Below are 24,773 nucleotides of genomic sequence, written 5' to 3' on the forward strand. Positions count from 1 at the left end.
ATTAGAAAGGTGCTTAGGTTTCATCTGCAAATTATCTTAAGTTTCAATAGCAATCATTTTCATATATATTTTGAAAATGCCTCATAGTTGCCAAAAATGCTTCATAGCTCCCAAAGTTTCCAGGCCCACACTTTTATCAGCCACTCTATCCCTTGACAAAGGCAGGGCAGGTGTGAACACACTTATTTGCATCTTGCCTGAGGTCACAGAGCTAGTTCAGCGGCAGAGGAAGAAGGAGAGACCAGGGCTCCTGATTCAGCATTTTGCAGGCCCCTAAATGGAAGCCAGATCCATGCAAGAAGACCCATTGCTTTAGGGAAATCCAAGCTGCTCAGAGAAGTTTAGCTTAAAGCCAGATGGTTTAGAGAAGCAATCTGCATAGAGGCACGGTGCAGAAATGCTGGAAAAAACTGAGGCTCAGACCAGCAGTTCATTCTCTTGGAGTTCATTCCATAACAAGTGCTTATATACACAGGCCCATTTCCTCTCCCACAAGGGTTCAGTTACCCTGGCAAGGAGCGAGAGCACCGTGCACAGCTCAGGCCTGCTGTACATGCCGTGGAGCAAATCAGCTTGAAAAGATGAATGTCACGAGCTCTGCGAGGACAGGGCTGAGTCACTTCAAGCTCACCGCCCCCCACCCTGATGCCTGGGTTGGAAGAGGTTGATCTAAAGCTCAAGGGAGAACCAAGGATGCTGTTTTGGGAAAAGCACACCTTGGAAAGTGGGTAGTTGTATGGAAATGGGATGTGGCCTAATCTTCCTCTTTAGTCCATAAGGAGAGTCAACTCTGCCTGGGAGCTGCATGGTCTCTGGCTCAGGGAGTGAGAAGAGGAGGGCTTTAGGGCCACCCTGGGGGCTGCCAGAGCAGTGCCTTCCAAACTCTAACATGTAGATCTTGTTAAAAGTCCAGATTCTGGCCTGGATGTGGTGACTCACACCTGTAAATCCCAGCACTTTGGGAGACCGAGGCGGGCAGATCATGAGGTCAAGAGATCGGGACCATCCTGGCCAACATGGTGAAAACTCATATCTACTAAAAATACAAAAATTAGCTGGGTGTGGTGGCGCACGCCAGTTGTCCCAGCTACTCAGGAGGCTGAGGCAGAAGACTGCTTGAACCCGGGAGGCGGAGATTGCAGTGGGCTGGGATGGTGCTACTCCAGCCTGGCGACAGCAAAACTCCAACTGAAAAAAAAAAGTGCAGATTCCAATAAAGTAGGTCTGGAATGAGCCCTGAGATCCTACTGGTGGTGAGTGGGCCAAACCACACTGAATAGCAGAGAATGTCCCCTGCTACTCTGATCGCCTTCCCTGAAGGTAAAACAGACACATTCCACTCGGAACCACAGGGGGGCACCCCAGCTTACCAGATTACTTGAAAGCTATTTAAACCCAGAGGCCGGAACCCCAGGCAATCCAGACACCCTATGTCATCCCTTGCCTATGGAAGCTGGAGAAGTTCTCCAGTTGCCGTTGTCTGCAGAAGATAGGGCGGCAGAGCATATACCAAGAGTAACACCCTTGCAGTCCTTCTAGGCCCCTTCAACTGTCCCTAGCAGGATTTGTGGGGACCCTGAAGTAGAAGCAATAACCCCAGTACCTTCTGCCTAGCCACAGGGAAACCCTTTGAGCAGGAGCCCAGAGACATTGCTCCAAGACACAGAAGAAACGCAGAGAATTATATGCCCTGAGGATCCGCAGGCACCAGATGTGTAGAAAAAGCATTGTATGCCGGGCGCAGTGGCTCACGCCTGTAATCCCAGCACTTTGGGAGGCTGAGGCGGGCAGATCACCTAAGGTAAGGAGTTCAAGACCAGCCTGACCAACATGGTGAAACCCTGTCTCTACTAAAAATACAAAAATTAGCCAGGTGTGGTGGCAGGCACCTGTAATCCCAGCTACTCAGTAGGCTGAGGCAGGAGAATCGCTTGAACCCACGAGGCAGAGGTCGAACTGAGCCAAGATCGGGCCACTGCACTCCAGCCTAGGGGGACAAGAGCGAGACTTTGCCTCAGAAGAAAAAGCATTGTAAAGGAGTTTAGGATGCCTCTTGGCTTCCCTTTGTTTTTAAGGAAAGGAAGAGGCACTCCAAACCCCACCTGTGGCTCATTCTAAACCACTGGGACCCTGTCCTTTTCAATGGTTTCTCTCAGCAGGAGTCAGGAACCACAGCTCCAAGAACTTTGCAACTTTTTGTTACTATTATGCTGCAGTGATTAGCAACCCAATCCTAACATAAGAGGGCTTGGGACCTTGTCTTTGGGGCAAGAAAAGAAGAGGAGGCTGTGTCTGACTCCTTGGGCAGGCTTGGTGATTAGGTAACCCTCAAATGATATGCAGGTACAGAAGCTAGCTAAGGGGTAGCTCTGGGCACAAACAGGAAAGTAGGTACAGGACGGGCAGAGAAATGACGTGGCCCTGAGAAGGGTAAAGGACGGAGCGAAGAAATCAGTGAGCATGTATTCTGAAGGATCCCCTCCCTGCCCCTTCCATCCTCAGTAGTCCCTGACTGTGGGGGGAGGAGGACAATGCCAGTCTCTTGAGTTTCATTTGTAGCCCCTACCCTTTCTCCATTAAGTCTATCAGTTTTCTGCTAGGCGTGGTGGCTCACACCTGTAATCCCAGCACTTTGGGAAGCCAAGGTGGGTGGATCATGAGGTCAGGAGTTCAAGACCAGCCTGACCAACATGGTGAAACCCCGTCTCTACTAAAAAAATACAAAAATTAGCTGGGTGTGGTGGCACATGCCTGTAAACCCAGCTACTCAAGAGGCTGAGGCAGGAGAATTGCCTGAACCTGGGAGGCGGAGGTTTGAGCCAAGATCGTGCCACTGCACTCCAGTCTGGGCGACAGAGTGAGACTCCGTCTCAAAAAAAAAAAAAAAAAAAAAAAAATGTCTACCACTTTTCTCAGTACTAAGGAAAGGGAGAACCTAGTTCTAGAAACCCTCTGAGAGGAAGGGCCTGTAACATAATATAACATAATGTAATGTAACTTAAACATAATAATTATGTTACCTAACAGTAACATAATATTTAGAACACTTTATGTCTTCATATGAAACCCACGTGCACCCTGGAATGAGACACAAAGAAGCTAATATATTCCACAATTTTTAAAATTTATTTTATGTTTTGAGATGGAGTCTCACTCTGTCGTCCAGGCTGGAATGCAGTGGCACGATCTTGGCTCACTGCAACCCCCATCTCCTGGGTTCCAACCATTCTTCTGCCTCACCCTCCCGAGTAGCTGGGATTACAGGTGCGCACCACCATGCCCAGCTAATTTTTTTTTTTTTTTTTTTTTTGAGATGGAGTTTCACTCTTGTTGCCCAGGCTGGAGGGCAATGGCATGATCTCAGCTCACCACAACCTCCACCTCCCAGGTTCAAGCGATTTTCCTGCCTCAGCCTCCCGAGTAGCTGGGATCACAGGCATGCACCACTATGCCTGGCTAATATTGTATTTTTAGTAGGGACAGGGTTTCTCCATGTTGGTCAGGTTGGTCTCAAACTCCCACCCTCAGGTGATCTGCCCGCCTCAGCTTCCCAAATTGCTGGGATTACAGGTGTGAGCCACCTCGCCCAGCTAACTTTTTTTATTTTTAGTAAAGATGGGGTTTTACCATGTTGGCCAGGCTGGTCTTGAACTCCTGACCTCAAGTAATCCACCCACCTCAGCCTCCCAAAGTGCTGGGATTACAGGCGTGAGCCACCATGCCTGGCCTCAATGATTATTTATTGAGCATCTACTCTGTGCAGAGGTGCTAGGGATACAACATAAACAGAATCCTTGTTTACACTATATCTGCTTCTAGTTGAAGAGACTGACAAAGAGGAAATATGTAGTTTTGGATAGTGATCAATGCTGTGATAGCGATAGGCACAGGGGACAACTTTCAAGAGGGTGGTGAGAAAAGCTTCTCTGAGGAGGTGACAAGTGAGCTGAAAAGTCCTTGAGGAGAGTGAACCAGCCATTGCAAGATCTGAAGGAAAACCAAACCAGGCAGAAGGTACTGCAAGTGTAAAGCCCCTGAGGCAGGAAGACCCTGGCTTTGCAGAACTGCAAGGCCGGAATGACCACAGAACATTTTGCCAGCGGGGGCTTGGTACAGATGAGGTTGGCTCATATGTACCTCTCGGGCCACAGCAAGGATTCAGATTCTAAATGCAACGTGCGGCCACTTAAGGATTTTAAGTAGGAGTGTAAATTATCTGAATTATGATTTTAAAGCCACTGGCTAGGCCCAGTGGCTCACACCTGTAATCCCAGCACTTAGGGAGGCTGAGGCAAGCGGATAACCTGAGGTCAGGACTTCCAGACAAGCCTGGCCAACATGGTTAAACCCTGTCTCTACTAAAAATACAAAAATTAGCCGTGTGGTGCTGGGCGCACGTAATCTCAGCTACTGGGGAGGCTGAGGCAGGAGAATTGCTTTAATCGGGGAGGCAGAGGTTACAGTGAGCTGAGATTGCACCACGCACTCCAGCCTGGGTGACAGAGTGAGACTCCATCTCAAAATAAATAAATAAATGTTCTGCAGCCACCTATGTGGAAAATGGATTATCAAGAGGCAAGACAGGAATCAGGGAAATTAATTAGGAATCTGTTACCAGAGCACGGGAGAAATGTAATGGTAGCTTGGATCAAGGTGTTAACAGTGGAGATGGATGGAGAAGTGGTCATATTTGGGTATACATTAGATATAGATTCAACAGGACTTGGTGACTTGCACATTGGGGACTGATAAGACTTGAAGAATCAACTCTTGAGTGTGTATTTGGAGCAACTGGATGAATGGTGGTATCATTTACTGAGAAAGGGAAGACACAGGGAGAAACACGGGGAGGTTGGGATGCAGGGGTGGAGGGGAAGTGGGGGTGGACAGAAATTTGGGCCTGGCCCACCGTGAAACTGTTACCTCTACCCAGTCCAGTAGGGAATCCAAAGAATTTCCATTGCAATTGTGACTCTGAGAATATACCATTTCCCGATGCCAGGTTCAGAAAGCCACTGACCCCACCACCCTGCCTCTTTATACTTGAGAGCTAATGACTGGACACTAAAAGGTTTTTGGGAAAAACAAAAACCCAACATCTCAAAAGGTCTATCCTTGGTAGAAGCAACAGTCAAAAGCTCTGCCTCTTAAATCTTCTCTGAGTCAGCCTAATTGGAAGAGCTTAACTTGCATACAGAACCCTAACTGCAAGGAAGTCTGGGAAACGTAGTTTCCAGGTGCCCTACCTTTGCAAACCAGGAAGACCCACCAGGAGGACGGAAGTTGAAATGAATGCTGAGCACTGGTCCACCACATCCACGAAGGGTGTGTAATTCACTACCACCATCATTTGCATATGATGGTAGCCCCCAGTAAATACAAACTTCAAACAATCAATGCTCTCTGAATCCAGCTATGATCTAATCTGGGGGCCTTGAATGGAAGCCACAGTGGAATCCAAAAGAAAACGGGAACCGGCATTATCTAACAGATAATTCCTAGTGAGAAAGACTGGAATTGGCCTCAGCATACAGGGCTGACCTCATCTGACCCAGAGAGATGGCTTCCCCACTCATACCTCCACATGGCCGAGCCTAGGGGTCCTAACCACCAGCCCCGCCGCCTCTCCCAGCATCTGACCCCTCTCGGGTGACAGCCTAGAGTATTGGTGACGATAACAATGTTTTTGGGAGATAGGACTGTGTCTTCGTATGTTTTGATCATCACCGCTATTCGGTGCTTATTTCCATGAATGTTTATCAAGGACGAAAGGACAGAAATGAAAAACACGAGATCAACCACTGGGGTTGCTGGTGAAATACAGACCAGAGAGCAATGGCTCTGGTCCAGAAAGCGAGACAGACAGAAGCACAGATTTGGCCCCCGCTGAGAAGATGGCACTGGAAAGTAAGGAATCCCGCAGACAGCCTAGGTGGGGTAGGGGCGCGGACGCCCCGGAAGACCCCTCCTGGGTGTGGGGTCACCGTAGCCACACGGTGGGGTGGGGGTGGGAGGCGTCCAGGAGCGAGTCAACCGGGAAGACGGTTGGGAAGAGATGAAGCCACTGGGTGCAGGGGTCCCGGGGCGGGGACAGAACCCGGCCCCCATCCAGGAGTCCTCACCACGCAGACGAAAAGAAGGCAGCGCCAACTCCCACTCCAGCGGCCGCCAGCCGGAGCGAGCGCGGTCCCTTTAAAAACCATGTAAACAAAGCTTTGTTCCCCCAACCACCCCTCCTTCGCGCTTCCCCGGCCCGCTCCTTCCTCCCACCCGGCGTCTCCGGGCCGCTGACGTTGCCCGCGCCTTTACGCCGTCCCAGCGGTGCTGCGCATTCTCCAACCACGGCCCGGGCCACCTGGGCCTGCGCAACCGAGAGGCGCTACGCCACGAGCGTAGCGCGACGAGCCCCCAGCGCGCAGGCGCAGCGGCGACGGCGTCGGCGGCGGCGGCGGCAGCGGCCCCGGCCGAGGTGCGCGCTGGGGGGGAGGGGGGGCCGGAGAGGAGCATGAATGGAGCAAAATGGCGGATCATGTGCAGGTGAGAGGAGCCGCGGGGGGGAGGGGGCGGCCACGGAGAGCGGGGAGTGGAGTGGGGGGCTCACGCGGCCCACAAGGCGCCAACCGGCTCGGGGATCGCCAGGCCCGCGCCGCCGCCACTCGGGGCTCTGGAGCCGCCGCCCGTCCCGGAGCCACGGGGCCTTTCCCGCCTCCCGGGCCGGGGGCCTCCTCCGTCCCCTCCCACCCGGTCCCACGCCTCGCGCCCGGGGTGCAGGGGCAGGAGCTGGCATCCCAGCGCGCGCAGCCCTTAACGCTCGTCAGTCACTGTCTTCGCGCCCGGGGGAGGCCTCCGTCAAGTCCTCGGGACCCCCGCGCCCCACGGTGAAGCAAGGGGAACCCCCTTGCTGACTCTGTCCTGCGGGGGACGCCCCCATGACGCCCGCCATCCCTCAACAGATAACAAAAAGGAAACCTAGCTCTGATAAACCTCTCTCTCCGGAGTCTTTCCCGCCGCCTTCCTTTCACGCCCCCGAATACGAGAGACGCCCCCCCTCCCCCTCGCAACGCCGGCCTCCTTCTCCCTCCCACGGATGCGCCTCCGCTCCGACACACCAAATCGCACAGCCCGAAGGGCCGAGCTCCCCGGTCCTCCAAAATGGGTGCTGAGGCCTCGGCCCGCCTCCCCTCGCGTCCCCCTAGCCACAGTGAAGGAGTTGAGCACCCACACCTCCTATGAAACACGGGTTGGAGGGGGGTGTGTCTGAAATGAGAGATCCAGGGTTGGGTGCAGACGCTGCTCGGGAGGGGCTTGATTAGGCTCTAGAGCTGCCCCGAGCGTGCTCTGGGGCCAGGCCACTTGCCTTAAAGACAGGCACAGGCCCTAGAAAGGGGCAGCCCATACCGAACCCAGTAGCAGCTGGAGGACTGCAGGGTTAATTTCTTGCAAGCTAAAGTTTTTCCTATCTCTGCCGGAGATCTGATATTTTTATGACAGTTATTGATGCACATCCATTGTGGGGAACCTTCCAGTTTTCTAGGTAGCCAGCTGCACAGGTTTTGTGTTATTAAGTAAAAATTACAGGGCAAGAAGTGCCGCCTTTATACTCTGTGGCATCATTCCTCAAGTAAAAAGAATGATCTCATTCCTAATATGTCTACAAGAATCTGGAGTGGTGTGACTTCTGTCCCTTTCTTTGATTGGAGAGAAGGGACTAAATGAAACTTAATTTTCTGGCGAGAGATCAGTAGAGTAGATCTTCTTAGTGTGCGGGACAAGTTGTCAGCAAGAAACATAACCACAGATGAAAAAACCACGGGATTTGTGTTTTAAAGCCAGCATCCTGGCTTAATTCAGAAGTGGCAATAAAGGTTGATACAAGGTGACAATAATATTAGTGTAACACCATGAGTTTTATAGCAGCCATTTCTAAGAAAGGTGAGAGATTTTATGTGATTTTTAAAAATTTCCTGCATCTTGAAAGAATCAGTAGGCAGGAGTTACTTCTGTCATTTAAAGGAACAAAAACCAAAGCACAAGAATGATAATGAGATTTGCTTAAGGTAAGGCTAAGTGGCCCAAAGTCTTTGGAGTTCAGGTCCAGTGCGCTTCCTTGCTGGGGGTGGGAGGGTGTCTATGAGCATTCTGGAACAAGCTTTGAATAGATAGCCTTTCCGAACAATGGTCTGGAATGCAGAGGGAGTCTGTACTTTTATGAACATACATCGTGCTATTTGCTATTTCCTGTAAAGAAATATCTCTTAATGTGATCTCTCCCATATTTTTGAAGCAAAAAGGTTGTTATTCCTGTTAAAGTCAAGATGCATTAAAGCAATCTTCACAGCATTTGTTGCTCCAAGGAAGGTCTGTCTTATTTTTAGTAAGATGTTCTCCCACTCACCCAAAAATCTATGAAAGTAAGAATTTATTAGCTTTTCAAAACAAAGGGGAGCACGTTGATCAGTGTTTTATTTGTACTCTTTATTTACTTTTAAGAGCTGTAATCTGTTGGTCTAAATTAGTACTTGGTGGTCTTCATATCAACAGGGTTAGTTTGTGAGTGAATTTATTTCTCTTTAGGGGAGAATGGGATACTGCTTTTCTTTGTTAGACCACTAAGTGTTAATAATATGGGGCACTCACAGACTTTAAAGTGGTACTTTATTGTGGCAGAAAACCTTCCTTTGAAAAAGATACACCTTCCCTAGGTAGAATGAGTAAATAAAGGATTCATTAAAGACCAGTCGGCAATGCATTGGGAGAAGAGTGGGGGGGAGGGGATATTTTTCTCATAACACTGATCAAACGTGAAGTTTATAAAAGTGTCTTACAGATTCATGACAGTGATTATTTGAGAGTTGCATATGTAGAACTAAATAGTTGAGTCATTATGTATCTAGTGCTTTTCTGAACCACCAGGGTGAGCAGTTTTTTCATAATTGAGGCTGAGTGTCATATGATTCTCAGGCTCTCTCCGGCTGATGTCTTGGGTATCTCTCTTCTAAGGATATGTGTTTTATGAAGATTTCAGTGCTATAAAACTTTAGTAATGGGAAAATTATAATATTTGGTTTCCATTTTAGCTCTGTTGATGTCATAGGCAAGTCTGTAGAAGAGTGGCCTTAAGCAGCTCCTCGCTGTGATGGGTTTCTTATTCTTGGTCTTAGATGACCTTATCTAACTTTCACCCTGAAAACAGGGTGGTTACAAAGCTTTGCCTGGGAGAAAAAAAAATCAAACTTATTTGTGTTTAATTATCTTCAGTGCCCTTCCTTCCATTTTTTTTTTTTTTAAACATATCTAAAGTTAAATGAAGAGAAGGAGAATTCAGTATCTGAATAGGCAAGTTACTGTAAAGAGATGAAGACAACGCTCAGTGAACAGTCGTGATGCAAAAGATTAAGAAGAATCAGATGTTAACTTTAATAATGCTAGCTGGTGTTCAGGAGCTCTAGAGGAAAAGGAAGGAATATAATTTATACATCAAATATGCTATTTAATATGAATTATATTAACTATACTATAATGGAAACGAAGACTGATTCAGGATTTTCTTGGAATTACTATGTTGTGCTGAGTCTTATCCCAGATCCTAAAGTGTTATTCACTGGGCTCTGCATTATGACTATACTAGCAGAATGTACTATTTACAAAGAAGTCATAGTTTGTTTTAAATTCCAGGCACAGTAATTAAATATTGACTGCCAATGTAACTCTGGGGAGTTGTGAAGAATCATTACAGCTGTCAGGTTAAATTTTAGCAGGGTGCAAAAATTCGGCCTGATTATAGCAAAAGTGATGGTAGTTTTTTCAGCTTCTAAAAATATGCAAGGAAGTAAGTGCTATGGGTAGTCCATTTTGAGAAGGGAGTTCCATACAAGTTTTGAAAATTTTAAATAAAAAAAACAATAACTTTCCTCTTTTCCAGTTCATCTAATACCAGAATGCTTAGTGTGTGCAAGGCTCTTGCTGTGCTGGGCACTGCAGAGGATTCAGAATGAGAAAGACACTGGAGCCAGACTGCTGAAATGTCAAAATCTGATGCGGTCTTGTGGCAGGCTTCAGGAGCACACACATAGATACAAGAAAGAATACACTGATTTCAAAACATGCTACATCTGTGTTGGGTGATAAGAAATAACTGTATCCCCTCACCCACTCCCACCCTGATATACCTCTTTTGTGGGTTTATGTAAATCATACTTGTGTATTTTATTTCATTTTTTTTTACTCCTATTCAACACAACATTGAAAATGTCTGTATTTAAAACATATATATATATATTTACTTGATTACTCTGACTTCAGTATATTTCCTCTGAGAAGCCTTGAGAAAAATTAAGGGATGTATATGTACATGTGGGATCATTCAAACACGTAACACAATAAAACAAAATACAGTACAGTGATGGAAGAATCTCTAATTTAGAGAGAGGTGTAGAAAGAAATATCAGGAACATCTCTGTTCTATATCTTACGGAGAAATTAGCTTCCATTTGATTCAGAAATTGATGTTCATAACCACCAGCTGTATTTTCTTTTTTCTTGGTTGGGTTTTGAAAGCAATATTGTACCACAGTCTTTCAAGGTGGGAAAGTTGCCAATTTAAACCAATAAGCTAAATGTCTCTCTGTAGGTACAACTACTGAGGCTACTTTACCCACTTCAGTATGTGCAAGGAAGAGAGTATTTTGAAACTGCATCTTTTTTTTAAACACCTAACATTTATTATCTCACAGATTTTTCTCAGAGTTAGGAATCTGGGTGTGGCTTAACTAGATGGCTCTGGTTCAGGGTCTGTAATTTGCAGTCAAACTCTCAGCTGGGGCGGCGGGCTGCAGTCAATCTCAGGGCTTGACTTGAGGTTAAAGAATCTTCTTTCAGGTTTACTCATGTGGGCCTCGTCAGGCCTCAGTTCCTCACTGGCTTCAGTTCTTTACCACCTGGGCCTCTCCTAGTGCATCATATTTAAGGACTTCATTAAATTCCGTAATGATACATACTTGTATAAGTGACCTATCTTCGTTTTTTTTTTCCCCAAAAACTTTTGATTGAAATATGTACCTGTAGACAGATACAGAAATCGTTAAGTGTTCACCTTGATGAATTTTCACAAAATGAATACTCCTTCATAAACACCACCAAATCAAGCCAATTTTATCAGTGCCCCAGAAGCCCCCTGATACCTTCTCAGCAGCTACCGGTAGCCCACCACCCTACCCCACTAACCACTATCCTGTCATTTGATTTTTAAATCTGCTTTTAGAACTTACGCTGAGTAACTGGAGAGTTTTAGCTTCAAAGCCAGGGGGAGAAGCAGTACAGAGCAGTGATTATACAGCTTTGGGGGGATTTATTTCAGAATGTGATGGAAGCTATGTTGCTGCTCTCTCTGGTAGGGGTGGGGAGAATGTGTCTACACAAAATTGTACCTACAATTTTAGGCCATTCATAAACCTTGTAACTAGAGTTGAGAGATGGGCTCCTTTTTAGATGAAATGCTCACAGCATTTTATTGAGAAACTGATTTACAAGTATTTCTTTTTTGACTGATTTGAAAGGGTAGTTCAGGAACATGATAGGTGTTCCTGGAGAGTTACATGCAAACTGAATTTTTAAATAATTAAATTCTCGAGGATGATTAATAGTGAACACTTAAGCATCTGCTAATATCCAATTTTTGTTACTGTGCAGACACATAGAAAGAAATACAAGATATATTTATACAAGGACCTTACATTGAATTGAACATCATAACAGGCCTGGTCATTGAGTTGTGAATTTGTGAATTTGTAATGAGACTGGTTTTGTCAACATGTCCCTGAATGAGGGGGTGGTCACTACCCCATTATCTTTTTCCCTCATTCCAATACATCTGAAGAATACATTCATTCCTCACATTTATAATGACTCATTAACAGGAAATGCTCAATGGAATGGGATTGGTACCCAGGAGACATATCAAAATCTTGGGAAGGGAGAATTATAAAAAAAAAAAACCTAGATCCTAATATTTCTGTTATTTGCTTCAGTGGCTGTTCACCCCTTCAGACGTGTGTGTATGCACACAGGGACACACACACTCCTGACATAAAATGGGAAGGATTTGTTTAAGAGAAGGCAGAATTGGAAAGTTCATCCTAACATTAATTGATCTCCTTTAATGCTCACCAAAGCAAGGTAACATAGGTATAGAGATAATAGTAATGGAATTTTCCTTGAAATAAGCTGAAAGACCTGGTATCCCTGGAAGACTGGAGAACTCAATGTTGGAAGATTTAGATGATATTCATGGTGGTGGTGATTATTGTAAGACATACTGGAGTGTGACTTGGTTGGGCTTAGGGAAGGGGGGATGCCAGTATTAACTGAGTGTCTGTTATATGCCAGGCACCGTGCTAAGCCTTTTATAGTGTTATGCCATTTAATTGGGAAACTCGTTTGGTCTGTGAGCCTGGATTAAATGATCTGTGAAGTCCCTTGTACTTCAGGCATTCTGGATAGGATTTCCAGTTATTCTTCTTAGATTCTCTCCCCAGTATACCACCATGTTCTCAATTCATATGTACATATTTGTAAAGTTTCTTAAAATATTTATGCTCAAACTAGTATTTCCATTTTACCTATCTTATCTTCCTCTCCTTTACCCCCAGTTTCTTAAACTCCCAGAGTTTTTTTCTGTAAGATCTAGTCATCTGTAGCACTTCTTGCAAATTGAGCTCTTTTAATGACCCAAACAGTAACAAAAGAGGTCTCTTAGTTGGACAATAAGCAGTGAAAGACATTTCTTATGGGACAAGAAATTAACCTTATTAGTCAAATGTTGATGCTGGTAGGCTGAGAAATGATTCTCACTTAAAAGCCCCTGGGTTTTAAACCTCTCTTAGAAAAACATTTGTTAGATGAAAAAAATCAAAATATTTTACCCTGGAACACAAGGTTCCTCTGAAAACAAGCAAATAATTAAAATATCCCTTGTACTACTTCAGGAAATTGTAATCTATGACTGTGGTGGCCTTTTAGCTTTTAAGTATATGAACTTGTGTTGGACGCATGCTGATCTCATTGGTACTTTGCATAAGAAATTGTGATATTTAAAGTGTGCAGTCTCAGAAAGAATTGAGAGTTCTGCTACACATTTGCCCCAAAGTTTGAGTCAATATATGGTTTAAAGGGGTGTATTTAAGGCAAGAAAAGGGAAATGAAGGGTTTTCTTAGGATTTTTTCCAATTCTATTTAGAATTGTTTGCAAAATTTTGAAAGCATGTGTCATGAGTTTGGCAAAAATTATTTCAAAGTTTGGTTTTTTTTTAACCTCATTCACCTCCACTAACTCCTGAACTTGGTGCTTTATTTCTGTCTTCCAAAAAGACATTGCCTAAAATCAGTCATGAAATTTAACTTAACTCTAAGAACCTGTAACATAGTTTGCTCTGAAAAAGATCTGGGAAACATGATGTATATTTCACATATCTATACATGTTTACTCAGTTGAAAAAAAAAATCGTCTAAATTTTGTCCAGTATATAGCCACAAATTATTTAGGATATAATGTTTTGTGTTAGTAGTTGATATTTTTATCTTCAGCTTGTCATTGACCCATCTGAGGATCCCTGTGAGGTCTTGTCAAAAGCTAGTCTGGGGCATTCCCAAGAATTTTAAGGATTAAATAAAACTTACTGGAAAATGTGACCTTGTTTTCCTTAGTCTTAGTATTTTGAACTGATAATGTTCCAGAACTGAGCAACTTTCTTTAAGCCTTCATAAAACCAATATTAAATTGTTTTTAGGCCAATTGAACCTGAGCAACAGGGAGTATTTAAGGATAAGCCAGGCATGGGCACACATGCTTGTAGTCCCAACTACTGGGGAAGCTGAGCTGGGAGGATCACTTGGGTCCTGCAGTTCAAGTCCAGCCTGGGTAACATAGCAAGACCCCAATTCAAATAAAATAAGGACACTATCCCAAAGGTGTTACAAATGAAAATTTGTTGTAATGTAAAGGATTATTTACTAATTCTTGGAATTGTGCAGTTAGCCACACTCCAAACAGGGAGAGCAGAATGTTGTGAGCAGGAAGTTTTAATTTCACAGAATTCCTAAAACCTGTCCATTCAGAGCAGTTTGGTTTAGGTTACTATTTATGTACCCTGGACGTTGCCAGAGGCACATTTCACATCAACATTGATAGCATTTATTGGGTGAGACTTAAAAACTAACTTTTTTTTTTGAGACTAAGTTTTGCTCTTGTTGCTGAGGCTGGAGTGCAATGGTGCGATTTCGGCTCTCCACGATCTCCACCTCCCAGGTTCAAGCAAGTCTCCTGCCTCAGCCTCCTGAGTAGCTGAGATTACAGGCATGCACTACCATGCCCTGCTAATTTTTAGTAGATACGGGGTTTCTCCATGTTGGTCAGGCTGGTCTCGAACTCCTGACCTCAGGTGATCTGCCTGCCTCAGCCTCCCAAAGTGCTGGGATTACAGGCATGAATCACCACACCCAGCCAGCCCAACTTATCTATTCCCCCCATACCCGTCACCTCAAATGTAAACAGCACTCACGAAAGTGGATATTTGGTTCATAAAGATTGTTGTTGGGTAAATCTGATGCCAGTGGAATCAGATCTTTTCTTTTTACTCAAATTTTATATGTACGGTAAACTGCATCCATTTTAAGTATGCAAATTGACAGATACATACACGCGTGACTCCTTCACCGGGATCAAAATATGGAACATTTCCTTCTCTTTGCAGTCTGTCCCTCCCTCCCTCAGTTCTCAGCCCCACACAACCCTGTTTTGCTTTCTGTTGCTATAAATTAGTTTGCGTTTTCTGGAATTTTATAGAATGGACTTAGTTTTGTGACTTCCTTCACTCAGCACAGTGACTCTGAGATTCATTCTCATTGTTGCATAATAGCGGTGCTTGGTTACTTTTCATTGTTGACAAGTATTCCTTTGTATGAATATATTACATTGGATGTATCCATTCACTCTTCTGGAGACATTCAGGTTGTTCCCAGTTTTTAGTCCTTGTGAATAAAGGTGCTGTGAATATTCATATACCAGTCTTTGGATGTGTGGGGTTTTTTTGTTTGTTTGTTTGTTTGTTTGTTTGTTTGTTTTGAGACAGTCTTGTTCTGTCTCCTAGGCTGGAGTGCTGTGGCGCCATCTCGGCTCATTGCATCCTCTGCCTCACGGGTTCAAGTGATTCTCCTGCCTCAGCCTCCCTAGTAGCTGGGACTACACACGTATACCACCACACCTGGCTAATTTTTTGTATTTTTAGTAGAGATGGGTTTTCACTGTGTTAGCCAGGATGGTCTCAATCTCCTGACCTCCTGATCCGCCCACCACAGCCTCCCAAAGTGCTGGGATTACAGGCATGAGCCATCTCGCCTGGCTGTATATTTTTATTTCTCTTAAGTACCTGGGAGTAGAATGGCTGAGCCTTATTGTGTATATTTACGTTTTTTAAAGAAACTGTCAGTTTTCTAAGATGACTGCCTCGAGTTATTTCATAACTTCACCAGCATTTAGTATTGTCATTCTTTTGCCATTCTAGTAGGATCTTGTGTTTTCAGTTTGCACGTCTTTGATGATTAACATGTTGAGCGTCTCTTCACATGCTTTATAGCATTTGTATATCTCAGGCTTGCAAACCAGGCTGGTGTTTTTGGTCTGACAGCTTATTTTTGTATGGCTTGCACTCTGAGAATAGCTTTTACATTTTAAATCATTGAAAACATCTAAAATAATACTCCATGTTGCATGATAATTATATGAAATTCTGATTTCACTGTTCATAAATAAATTTTAATGGAACATGGATTCATCTATGTATCCTCCATGGCTATTTTTGTACCACAGTGCCAGAGTTGAATAGCTTTGTCAGATATTTTGGCCTAAAATACTTACTTTCTGGCCCTTTACAGAAAACATTTGCAGACTCCTGATAGATCATCTTTGGTGATGTATCCCTTCAAATCTGTTGCCTGACTTTGGGATATGTTTCTAACCCAAGCACAGTTTGACAGGAACCGCATCAGACTCTGAAATTACTTGATACATTTTGTTGGCTGTGGCATTCTGGGATCTCTACTCCATTGTCCAAAATGGTAACCACTAGCTACATGTCACTCTCTAATTTAATTTAAAATTAAGTTCTTCGGCCATACTAACCACATTTCAAGTGCTCAGTAGCCACATGAGGCTAGTTGCTACCATGTTGCATAGTGCTGATATAAAATATTTCCATTAACATGGAAATTCCTATTGGACAGTGCTACTCTAGAATAAACTTCCTGCTGAACCAAATGGATTAGAAGCAAAGTGGAGCATAGGTTATAGGATTGCTTTCCTGGATGTCAGTAAAAATAAGCTAGATTTTCTTCCTCTCAGATGTGTGTGAATGCAAATGGGTATATTCTGTTACCCACGTATGTTCTGTTCTCTTGGCCAAGTGATGAGAGGAAGCATTTAACTCATAAATTCAGAATTTGACTGATAGGAAATAAGTGTTTTAAGGGGAAAATACAAGTGTTAATGTATTACCTCCCAAAGCCTTTTGCAAAGAAAACTGCTTCTAAAATTCACACATGTTTGTAACTGTTTTACAGATGAGTTGGAGAATATGGAGGGAGATACTAAACCATGAAATCACTTTTTCCTGGTGCTAAGTCCTGATACACTAGCAATCCTGGTCTCTTCAGCTTCTGATTTTAAAATATTATTTACCATAAAGTTTTTAATAATAGCATGAGCTTTGAAAATAATTCAGAAATATTCTAAGTTGAAATGGCTAAGATAGCCTATTTTGAGATTGAATTTAAAGGGTATTTTTCACTGAAAACTGTTTTGTGTAACTGCACTGAGGGGCAGGCAAAACTGAATATAAAGAGTGAAGTAGAAGTCAATAAATCTGTGATTACATAGTCATTCTCTTTGGCAAAAATATTATATAATTATGAATTATTTTGTTCTTAACATAGAGATGTTTGTAAGTTTTTGGTGATTCATCACTTATGTCAATATCTTCCTAATCCATCCTAGAAATAAGTGTTTTGCTGAAGTAGGAATCTAAATATTTGCACTAGCTAACACTGAGAACGTGGAGGAAATATGTAATGAGTGGATGTTTTAGAGGCATCCAGAAAGATATGTTTTAAAACAACTTCTGCCATTTCTGGTTTTAAACATTGTTTTTGTCACATTCTCTAATTGACCACATGTATTTTGTATGCACCCTAAATGTTCACCTAGTGTATTGTTTAGAATAGTATCATCCTCCTGGTTATTTGGTGAGATCCACACATCAGTAAACATTCCCTCATTTGGCTGGTATTGTTTGGTCATGTACTGTGTGCCATTGTTAGGCAATGAGAATATAAATGAATAAAATACAGTGTCCATTTTCAAAGACCTGAATAGCTAGAAATATATACCAATAAGGGTTATAGAGGGAGATCAGTGATAGGACACGTCTCTGCATAGAGTATAAGACACACATGTCAGTCCTCCCTTGGAGATCCAGGAAAGCCTTCTTACAGTGGTGAATGAAGAAGACAGATCTGAAAAGGCCTGCTGTTCTCCAGGTTGATAAGAGCACATCAAGCAGAGTACCATAGATAAAGCTATATATATGTTCACATAACATTCCAGGAAAGCAAATATGTCTTCTGTTTAGGAAATCAGTGGAATCGTAGGAAGAGACCAGAGCATGACGTGCTTCTTGTATCAAAATAAGGAATTTGTACTGTGGTTGTGTAGTTGAAGGTTTTTAAGTAGAGTGACAGAATAATTACTGCAACAGGGATATAGGGAATTGATTGTTTGTTATCAAGTTGAATTAGAACCCACATTTTTTTCATAGTGAAATTCCATTTTAGTAGCCTTTAGATGTTGTAAATATGTCAGATGTTAGCTGCTGTGTTGCCCAGGCTGGAATGCAGTGGCGCAATCTCCGCTCACTGCAATCTCTGCCTCCTGGATTCAAACAGCTCTTCCACCTCAGCCTCCCAAGTAGCTGGGACTACAGGCATGCACCACCATGCCCAGCTCATTTTTGTATTTTTTGGTAGAGACAGGGTTTCACCGTGTTGGCCAGGTTGATCTCAAACCCCTGACCTCACGATCTCCTCACCTCAGCCTCCCAAAGTGCTGAGATTACAGATATGAACCACTATGCCCACTCCATGCCTACCTTATTTCTTATTCACTTATAGCAACTGCAAGACTTGAGTGAAACACTGATACGTTAGTCTGTTTTGTTTGCTGGAACAGCCTCAGATTCTGTTACCACTGACGAGAGTAAAATGTTTTTTGCAACCGGCAATGAAGTAGGCATGCATTTAATTTATTGGCATGCATTTAATTTATTGGCATGCATTTAATGCAAAAAAGAAGAGGTCTTAGTCTCAGGAGTTTGAATAAATCATGAAATATTGACTACTCTGGCCACCGATACCCCTTAAAGGTTTCTACCAATTCTACTTTATCTACCCTTAGTCTGTTTTGTCTCTCTATCCCATGTTTTAACTGTTGGAAAACCAGATTAGTTTTCCTTATCCTCTATCAACTGTTGTTTCAAGGGTATCCAGAAAAGACTTCTAAAAGACTTCTTTTTTTTTTTTTTGAGACAGTCTCGCTCTGTCGCCCAGGCTGGAGAACATTGGCGCAATCTCGGCTCACTGCAACCTCTGCCTCCTGGGTTCAAGCGATTCTCCTGCCTCAGCCTCCTGAGTAGCTGGGATTACAGGCACACGCTACCATGCCCGGCTAATTTTTGTATTTTTAGTAGAGACAGAGTTTTACCATGTTGGCCAGGCTGATCTCAAACAGTTGACCTCGTAATCTGCCCGCCTTGGCCTCCCAAAGTGTTGGGATTACAGGCGTGAGCCACCATGTCCGACCCAAGAGTTCTTTTTTTAAAGTCTTCTATTCTGTTAGAAGATTCTTTTATTTATTTATTTATTTATTTATTTATTTATTTATTTATTTTGAGACCGAGTCTTGCTCTTGTTGCCCAGGCTGGAGTGCCATGGTGCCAACTTGGCTCATTGCAACTTGCAACTCCGGAGTTCAAGCAATTCTCCTGCCTCAGCCTCCTGAGTAGCTGAGATTATAAATGCCCACCACCATGCCTGGCTTATTCTTGTATTTTTAGTAGAGATGGAGTTTCAACATGTTGGCCAGGCTGGTCTCGAACTCGTGATCTCGGGTGATCTGCCCGCCTTGGCCTCCCAAAGTGCTGGGATTACAGGCGTGAGCCACTGCATCCAACCAGAAGATTCTTTTAAATATGCTATTTGCCTAATCTTCCATATTTGCTGACTTGATTAATAAAAAGCATTTTTCATAGTTGATATAGCAGTGTGAACTTGAAAAGCAAATTGATATTTTACAAAACTGTTACGGGAAAATGATTTAGAATTCCAGAGAATAAGAAAACCAGCAATGTGTGGGACATGTATGTCAAAACTTCTTAAGAAACATTTACTTAATATTCCTTTTTACTTTTTTTTTTTTTTTTGGTCAGAGGGTGAATATGAAATCCTGAATTCTTTGCTTCTGTGAATCAAAGTTCCGGGTTCTAAGATTAAGTATTGTGATTGCTTTTATCTTTCTTCCCTTTAATGTTCTGTTTTGAATTTCTTATGCTTCTTTCTTGCTGAGTCTTCTAAAGGAGTACACACAGTGTTGAGGGTTTTCTTATGGGAAAAGAGATAAAGGGAGTGGAATAGCTTTCTTTTGAATTTTTATGCCAGTTAAAACTCTCTGTCCTCTTCCTTTGTGCCCTTATTTCATATCTCTTCTTTTATTATATCTAACTTTTAAATGTTTATATAATAATTGGATTATGAGTCAGTAGGCCAGAGGGGATGGATGCTAAATGTTAATGCACTCTAGCCGCTAGTCATACACTATAGGCTGTCCATTGTTTATACCTGTGATACCAAGGTGTATACATGAGTAAAGAAATAATACAAAATGGGGGCATTCAAGGGAAGTTGGCTGTAGTGTATATTTAACATTCACATTGACCTCTGTTAGAGAATCAAGGGTATGTTTCTACAGGCAAGAAAGTATTCATTGGCATGTGGTATACTGTAATAATTTACTGCCAGGATTATAGGCATACATTACATTCTAAGATTTTAGAACATGATGGAAATTTCCCTCTCCTTTTGCTGATTTTACAACGTTATTGTTGTTACTGTTGTTTGATAGGTAATATAGTAAAGTTTGAATATTTCTCTAATTTTACACTTCAAGGCTATATATATCATTAGTTTCCCGAGCATGTGTACAAGTCTGTTTAACATTGAAATATTACCCTAACTCTTGTTTTTAAACAGAGACAGTGTTATTCTTTTAACAGTGCAACATGTTTTATATTACATTTTATTTATGTGGTGGGTATATTAAGAAAGCATTGTTTTTATTTTTGGTTTTTTTTGGAGATGGAGTCTCACTCTGTCACTCACACTGGAGTGCAGTGGCACCATCCCGGCTCACTGCAAGTTCCACCTCCCCAGCTTCAAGAGATTTTCCTCCTCAGCCTACCCGGTAGCTGGGGTTACAGGCACGCGCCACCATGCCCAGATAATTTTTTTTTTTTTTTTGTATTTTTAGTAGAGATAGGGTTTCACCATGTTAGACAGGCTGATCTCGAACTCCTAACTTCAGGTGATCTGCACGCCTCAGCCTCCTAAAGTGCTGGGATTACAGGCTTGAGCTACCGCTCCTAGCCAGCATTGTTAAACTGGTTAACATTTCTCTACCAAGTCTACCCCTATTGTTTACCCATAGCTGAATATTTGTAATGTTTCACTTGTGAATGCAGTAATTTTACTGTGTGTCCATGGTATTCAGAATAGTACTGTTACCAGGTTAAGTGATACTAGAATCACATTGTTTTTAAGCTAGAAAAAAGAATCTTAGAGTGTGATTATGCAGTAAAAATAATTCATATACCGTTTTTATAGAAGGTAGCTAACTGTATATTGTTTGTTAGATATAATATATGAATTTTAACTTTTCCAACCATTAAAATCTTAATTTTGTTATGTTAGCATAATTAAAGAAAAAGTACAAGTAAACGTGCTTAAAGGTTAAACTAGAAAATGTTTTTTTCAATTGTATATTGCTATGGGGTAAATACTGTGCTATATACTAGAGATAAAGCAGAGAACAAAATAGGAATGTCCTTGTTTTCATAGTCCTTATAGATTCTTAGTAAATTATACCAATAATTATATTTATAAATTGCAATGAGTGCTGCGAAGAAAACCTTAATAAAATATTTTAAGACAGAGAACTGATTTCTTATTTTGGGGTGACAATATTAACAGAAAGAAGGGGACAGTGTACCAGACCAAAAGAAATGACATGTTGAAAGTTCCTGAGGTGAGAACGACCTGGAGGAACTGGAAGAAGACACCCTGACTGAAACTCAGGGAGCTAAGGAGGCAATGAGGCTCAAGAGATTAGTGAGAACTAGAATATGATGGATTGCTGTGCAGGCGTTCAAGCCAGATTTCCAGAGATTTGAGTCATTTATTGAAATACTCATTCCATAAATTAAGTAGAAAAAGCACGGAGTGAAACCTTGTGTAACATCTCGACCATGATTTTCAGTTGCAGGGCCTCCAGCAGGGTGGATTGTAACAGCAAAACAGTGAAAGTACACCGCAGAGCAGGTGGCGACATCTGTGTGATCAATGAAGAAAACACTTCATATGTTTTCAGTTTGGCTATTTGTTGGAATTAGGTCATGAGAAATGATAAAGTAAGGACATTTACATCGTATGTAGGCATGACCAAGACCAAAACCAACACTCCCTATTTGCATCAGGACATTCACAGAGGAGCTTTCATGCTTACCACTCTGGGTTTTTTAGTTCTCTTAGGTTTTGGCCCTAGCTGATTTTGCCTACTCTTTAGCCAGGCATCTAAAAGGACTTTTGTATTTAAATAGCAGCTGCAGATACTTGTGGCAGGAAGGTTCGATGCTAACTAGTTTGCCATATTGCTAGAACTAAAAGTCTCAACCTAGTTTACACAGTGTTTTCAAATGCATTATTTCTTTTGATTTTTATATCAAGGTGCAGGCTTCTTTCAGATGAACAAACTAATTGGAAATTAAAGTAATTTGGACATTTTGCCTAAAGTCCTATGAACAGTGAGGGTCAGAATTGAAACTCTAGTTTTAAGCTTCACGTTCAGGTATCTTTCCAGTACTTCCTCCTTTCTATTAAATACAGATAGTATTAACTCATGTATTTGGTGTGTGCATTAGTTTTCACTTGCTAGCTTGACCTTTTGCTTCTTTCTCATAGATAGGACTTTAAGAGGAATTTATTAGACCAAATTTGGGGGGAGCATTGCATTTTGAAGTAAGATCTAAATTTTAATTCATTTAATAGTAGTGTGACCTTGGGCAAATAACTTTAACCTTCAGAGCTTTAGTTTTCTTATATGTAAAATGGTGTTGGGCTTCCTACTAAAATTAAATTCATGGCCCTTCTCCTGCCCATGCAGAGTCCACATGAGGGGTAGCATGGGGCAAAATCAGTCTCTCTCTCTCTCTCTCTCTCTCTCTCTCTCTCTCTCTCTCTCTCTCTCTCTCTCTCCCCCCCCCCCACCCTCCCTCTCTCCCTCTCTCCCTCCCCCTCCCTCCCTCCTTCTCGCTCTCCCTCCCTCCCTCCCTCCCAGCTCTCTCTCTCCCCCTCTCTCTCTCCTGCAAATCCCACAGACTCGATCAGCTTTTCTTGTTTTTTTGGTGGTTGCCACTGTATATTTTTCTGTCCCTTGAGGTTTTCTTTTCTTAAAACCTTTTTGTGGAGTATTTCTCTCCAAAACAACCTCATTTTCCCCCATAATAGTTTTACTCCTAATCACTACCTGAAAGATCAACTGGGCGTAACAATTACAACAGTATTTATTGAGCTCTTGTCACATATCAGACATTTTGCTAAGTGCAAATTTCTATAGTCTCTAGTCTTTCAATGTCTGCTAACCCTACCTCTGTTAAAATCGCCTCAACCAACTGAATCAAGGTTTGATTGTGGGATGTTAATTTTTTTTTTAAGATCAGCACCCCCAAATGATTACAATTAGCAGCCATTTATAGATCACTGATAATTATTCTTTCTACCATGGCCTCTCTCTGTGTGTCCCAAGATAAAATCAATCAACAGAACAATTTTTCCCCTTTTGTTTAATAGTTGTAATTTGAATCTCATAATCTTCAGTCTTGCCCAGTATCCAGGTCACTAGATTTCTGCCCAATGTTACTATATGTATAAAATGATACATATTCTAAAGATAGTCTCAAAAGATTAATCTCCCAACTTTGATGAATCTTCAAATTTTGTGAAACCACAAAAGCAGCATTTCCTAAGTATTTTGTGGCTCATTGGTCTATCACCTATTGCACACAACAAGGATTATTTTTTCTTAAAAGTTGGAAACTACATATTGTATCTTTCTCTTAGAAATTCATAGTATATAGTAGTATACTAAAGACACTTAAGAGTTCCTCTGTTTAAAAATGATTTTACTTTGGTTAACTGGGCAGTTCCTAAACTGGAATTTTTTAAATCATATAATTCCCATTAGTGGCCAGTGTGAAACACTCACTACTCTGTAGGTAAAATTTTCTGGGGGTTTTTCTCTTCTTTTTTCATTTGAAAAAGAGGAATAATATATAGGGTGGTTTTTGAGGGTGAAATGAGAGTTGAGGGGGAAGCATTGTTGAGAGGTTAACTCAGCAACCTACTACTGACCTAAGTGCCTTGCTATTACATACTGGCCTTGCAAGATAAAAACTCACTCTGCTATCAACCTTTAGATCACTCTTGACAGACTCAGACTTTGACTAATCAAATCTGTGAGTTCCAAAATTATACCTTTTTTTTTGAAACTGAGTCGCCCAGGCTGGAGTGTAGTGGCATGATCTTGGCTCACTGCAACATCTGCCTCCCGAGTTCAAGCAATTCTCCTGCCTCAGCTTCCTGAGTAGCTGAGATTACAGGCATGCACCACCATGCCTGGCTAATTGTTGTATTTTTAGTAGAGATAGAGTTTCACCATGTTGTCAGGCTGGTCTCAAACTCCTTACCTTGTGATCTGCCCGCCTTGGCCTCCCAAAGTGGTGGGATTACAGATGAGAGCCACCACGCCTGGCCTATACCTTGTTTTTAATGCATAGCACAGTAAGAGGTCAAAAATGTCAAAACTGCCTATCTTCTGGAATTTTCAGCATGGCTAGAAAATGTTTAGAGTAACATATAATTTATATAATCATTGGTAGATAATGAATGACCACCATAGAGCATACACAAATACATATTAGTTGAATAAATGAGTCAAGTCTTATTTGGATGTGTTAAATGTATTTCCAAAACACACTTGAGTTCAGTCATTAGACTGTTTGCTTTTTAAAACGTCTTGGGGCTGGGCGAGGTGGCTCATACCTATAATCCCAGCACTTTGGGAGGCTGAGACAGGCAGATCACGAGGTCAAGAGATCGAGACCATCCTGGCCAATGTAGTGAAATCTCGTCTCTACTAAAATACAAAAATTAGCTGGGCGTGGTGACACATACCTGTAGTCCCAGATACTCAGGAGGCTGAGGCAGGAGGGTTGCTTGAACCTGGGAGGCAGAGGTTGCAACGAGCCGAGATCACGCCACTGCACTCCAGCCTGACGACAGAGCGAGACTCTCTCAAAAAAAAAAAAGAAAAACTAAAACAAACAAAAAAATCTTGATCTGTT

At 42.4% G+C, this 24,773-nt stretch overlaps 1 protein-coding gene across 2 annotated transcripts in view; it reads left to right on the plus strand.

Moving 5' to 3' along the window:
- Positions 1–6,410: 6,410 nt before the first annotated feature.
- The window catches only part of XPO7 (exportin 7), an 85,043-nt gene continuing 66,680 nt past the window's right edge, over positions 6,411–24,773 (plus strand). For both annotated transcript variants that reach the window (XM_064368794.1, XM_021665115.2), the window contains exon 1: positions 6,411–6,537. In XM_064368794.1, coding sequence (XP_064224864.1) covers positions 6,520–6,537 — 18 coding nt within the window. In that variant the 5' untranslated portion in view covers positions 6,411–6,519. The remainder of the gene's footprint in view (positions 6,538–24,773) is intronic.

The sequence above is a fragment of the Aotus nancymaae genome, unplaced genomic scaffold, assembly GCF_030222135.1.
Source record: "Aotus nancymaae isolate 86718 unplaced genomic scaffold, 86718_ANA_hifiasm-v0.15.2.pri h1tg000079l, whole genome shotgun sequence".
Classification (NCBI taxonomy): Eukaryota; Metazoa; Chordata; class Mammalia; order Primates; family Aotidae; genus Aotus; species Aotus nancymaae.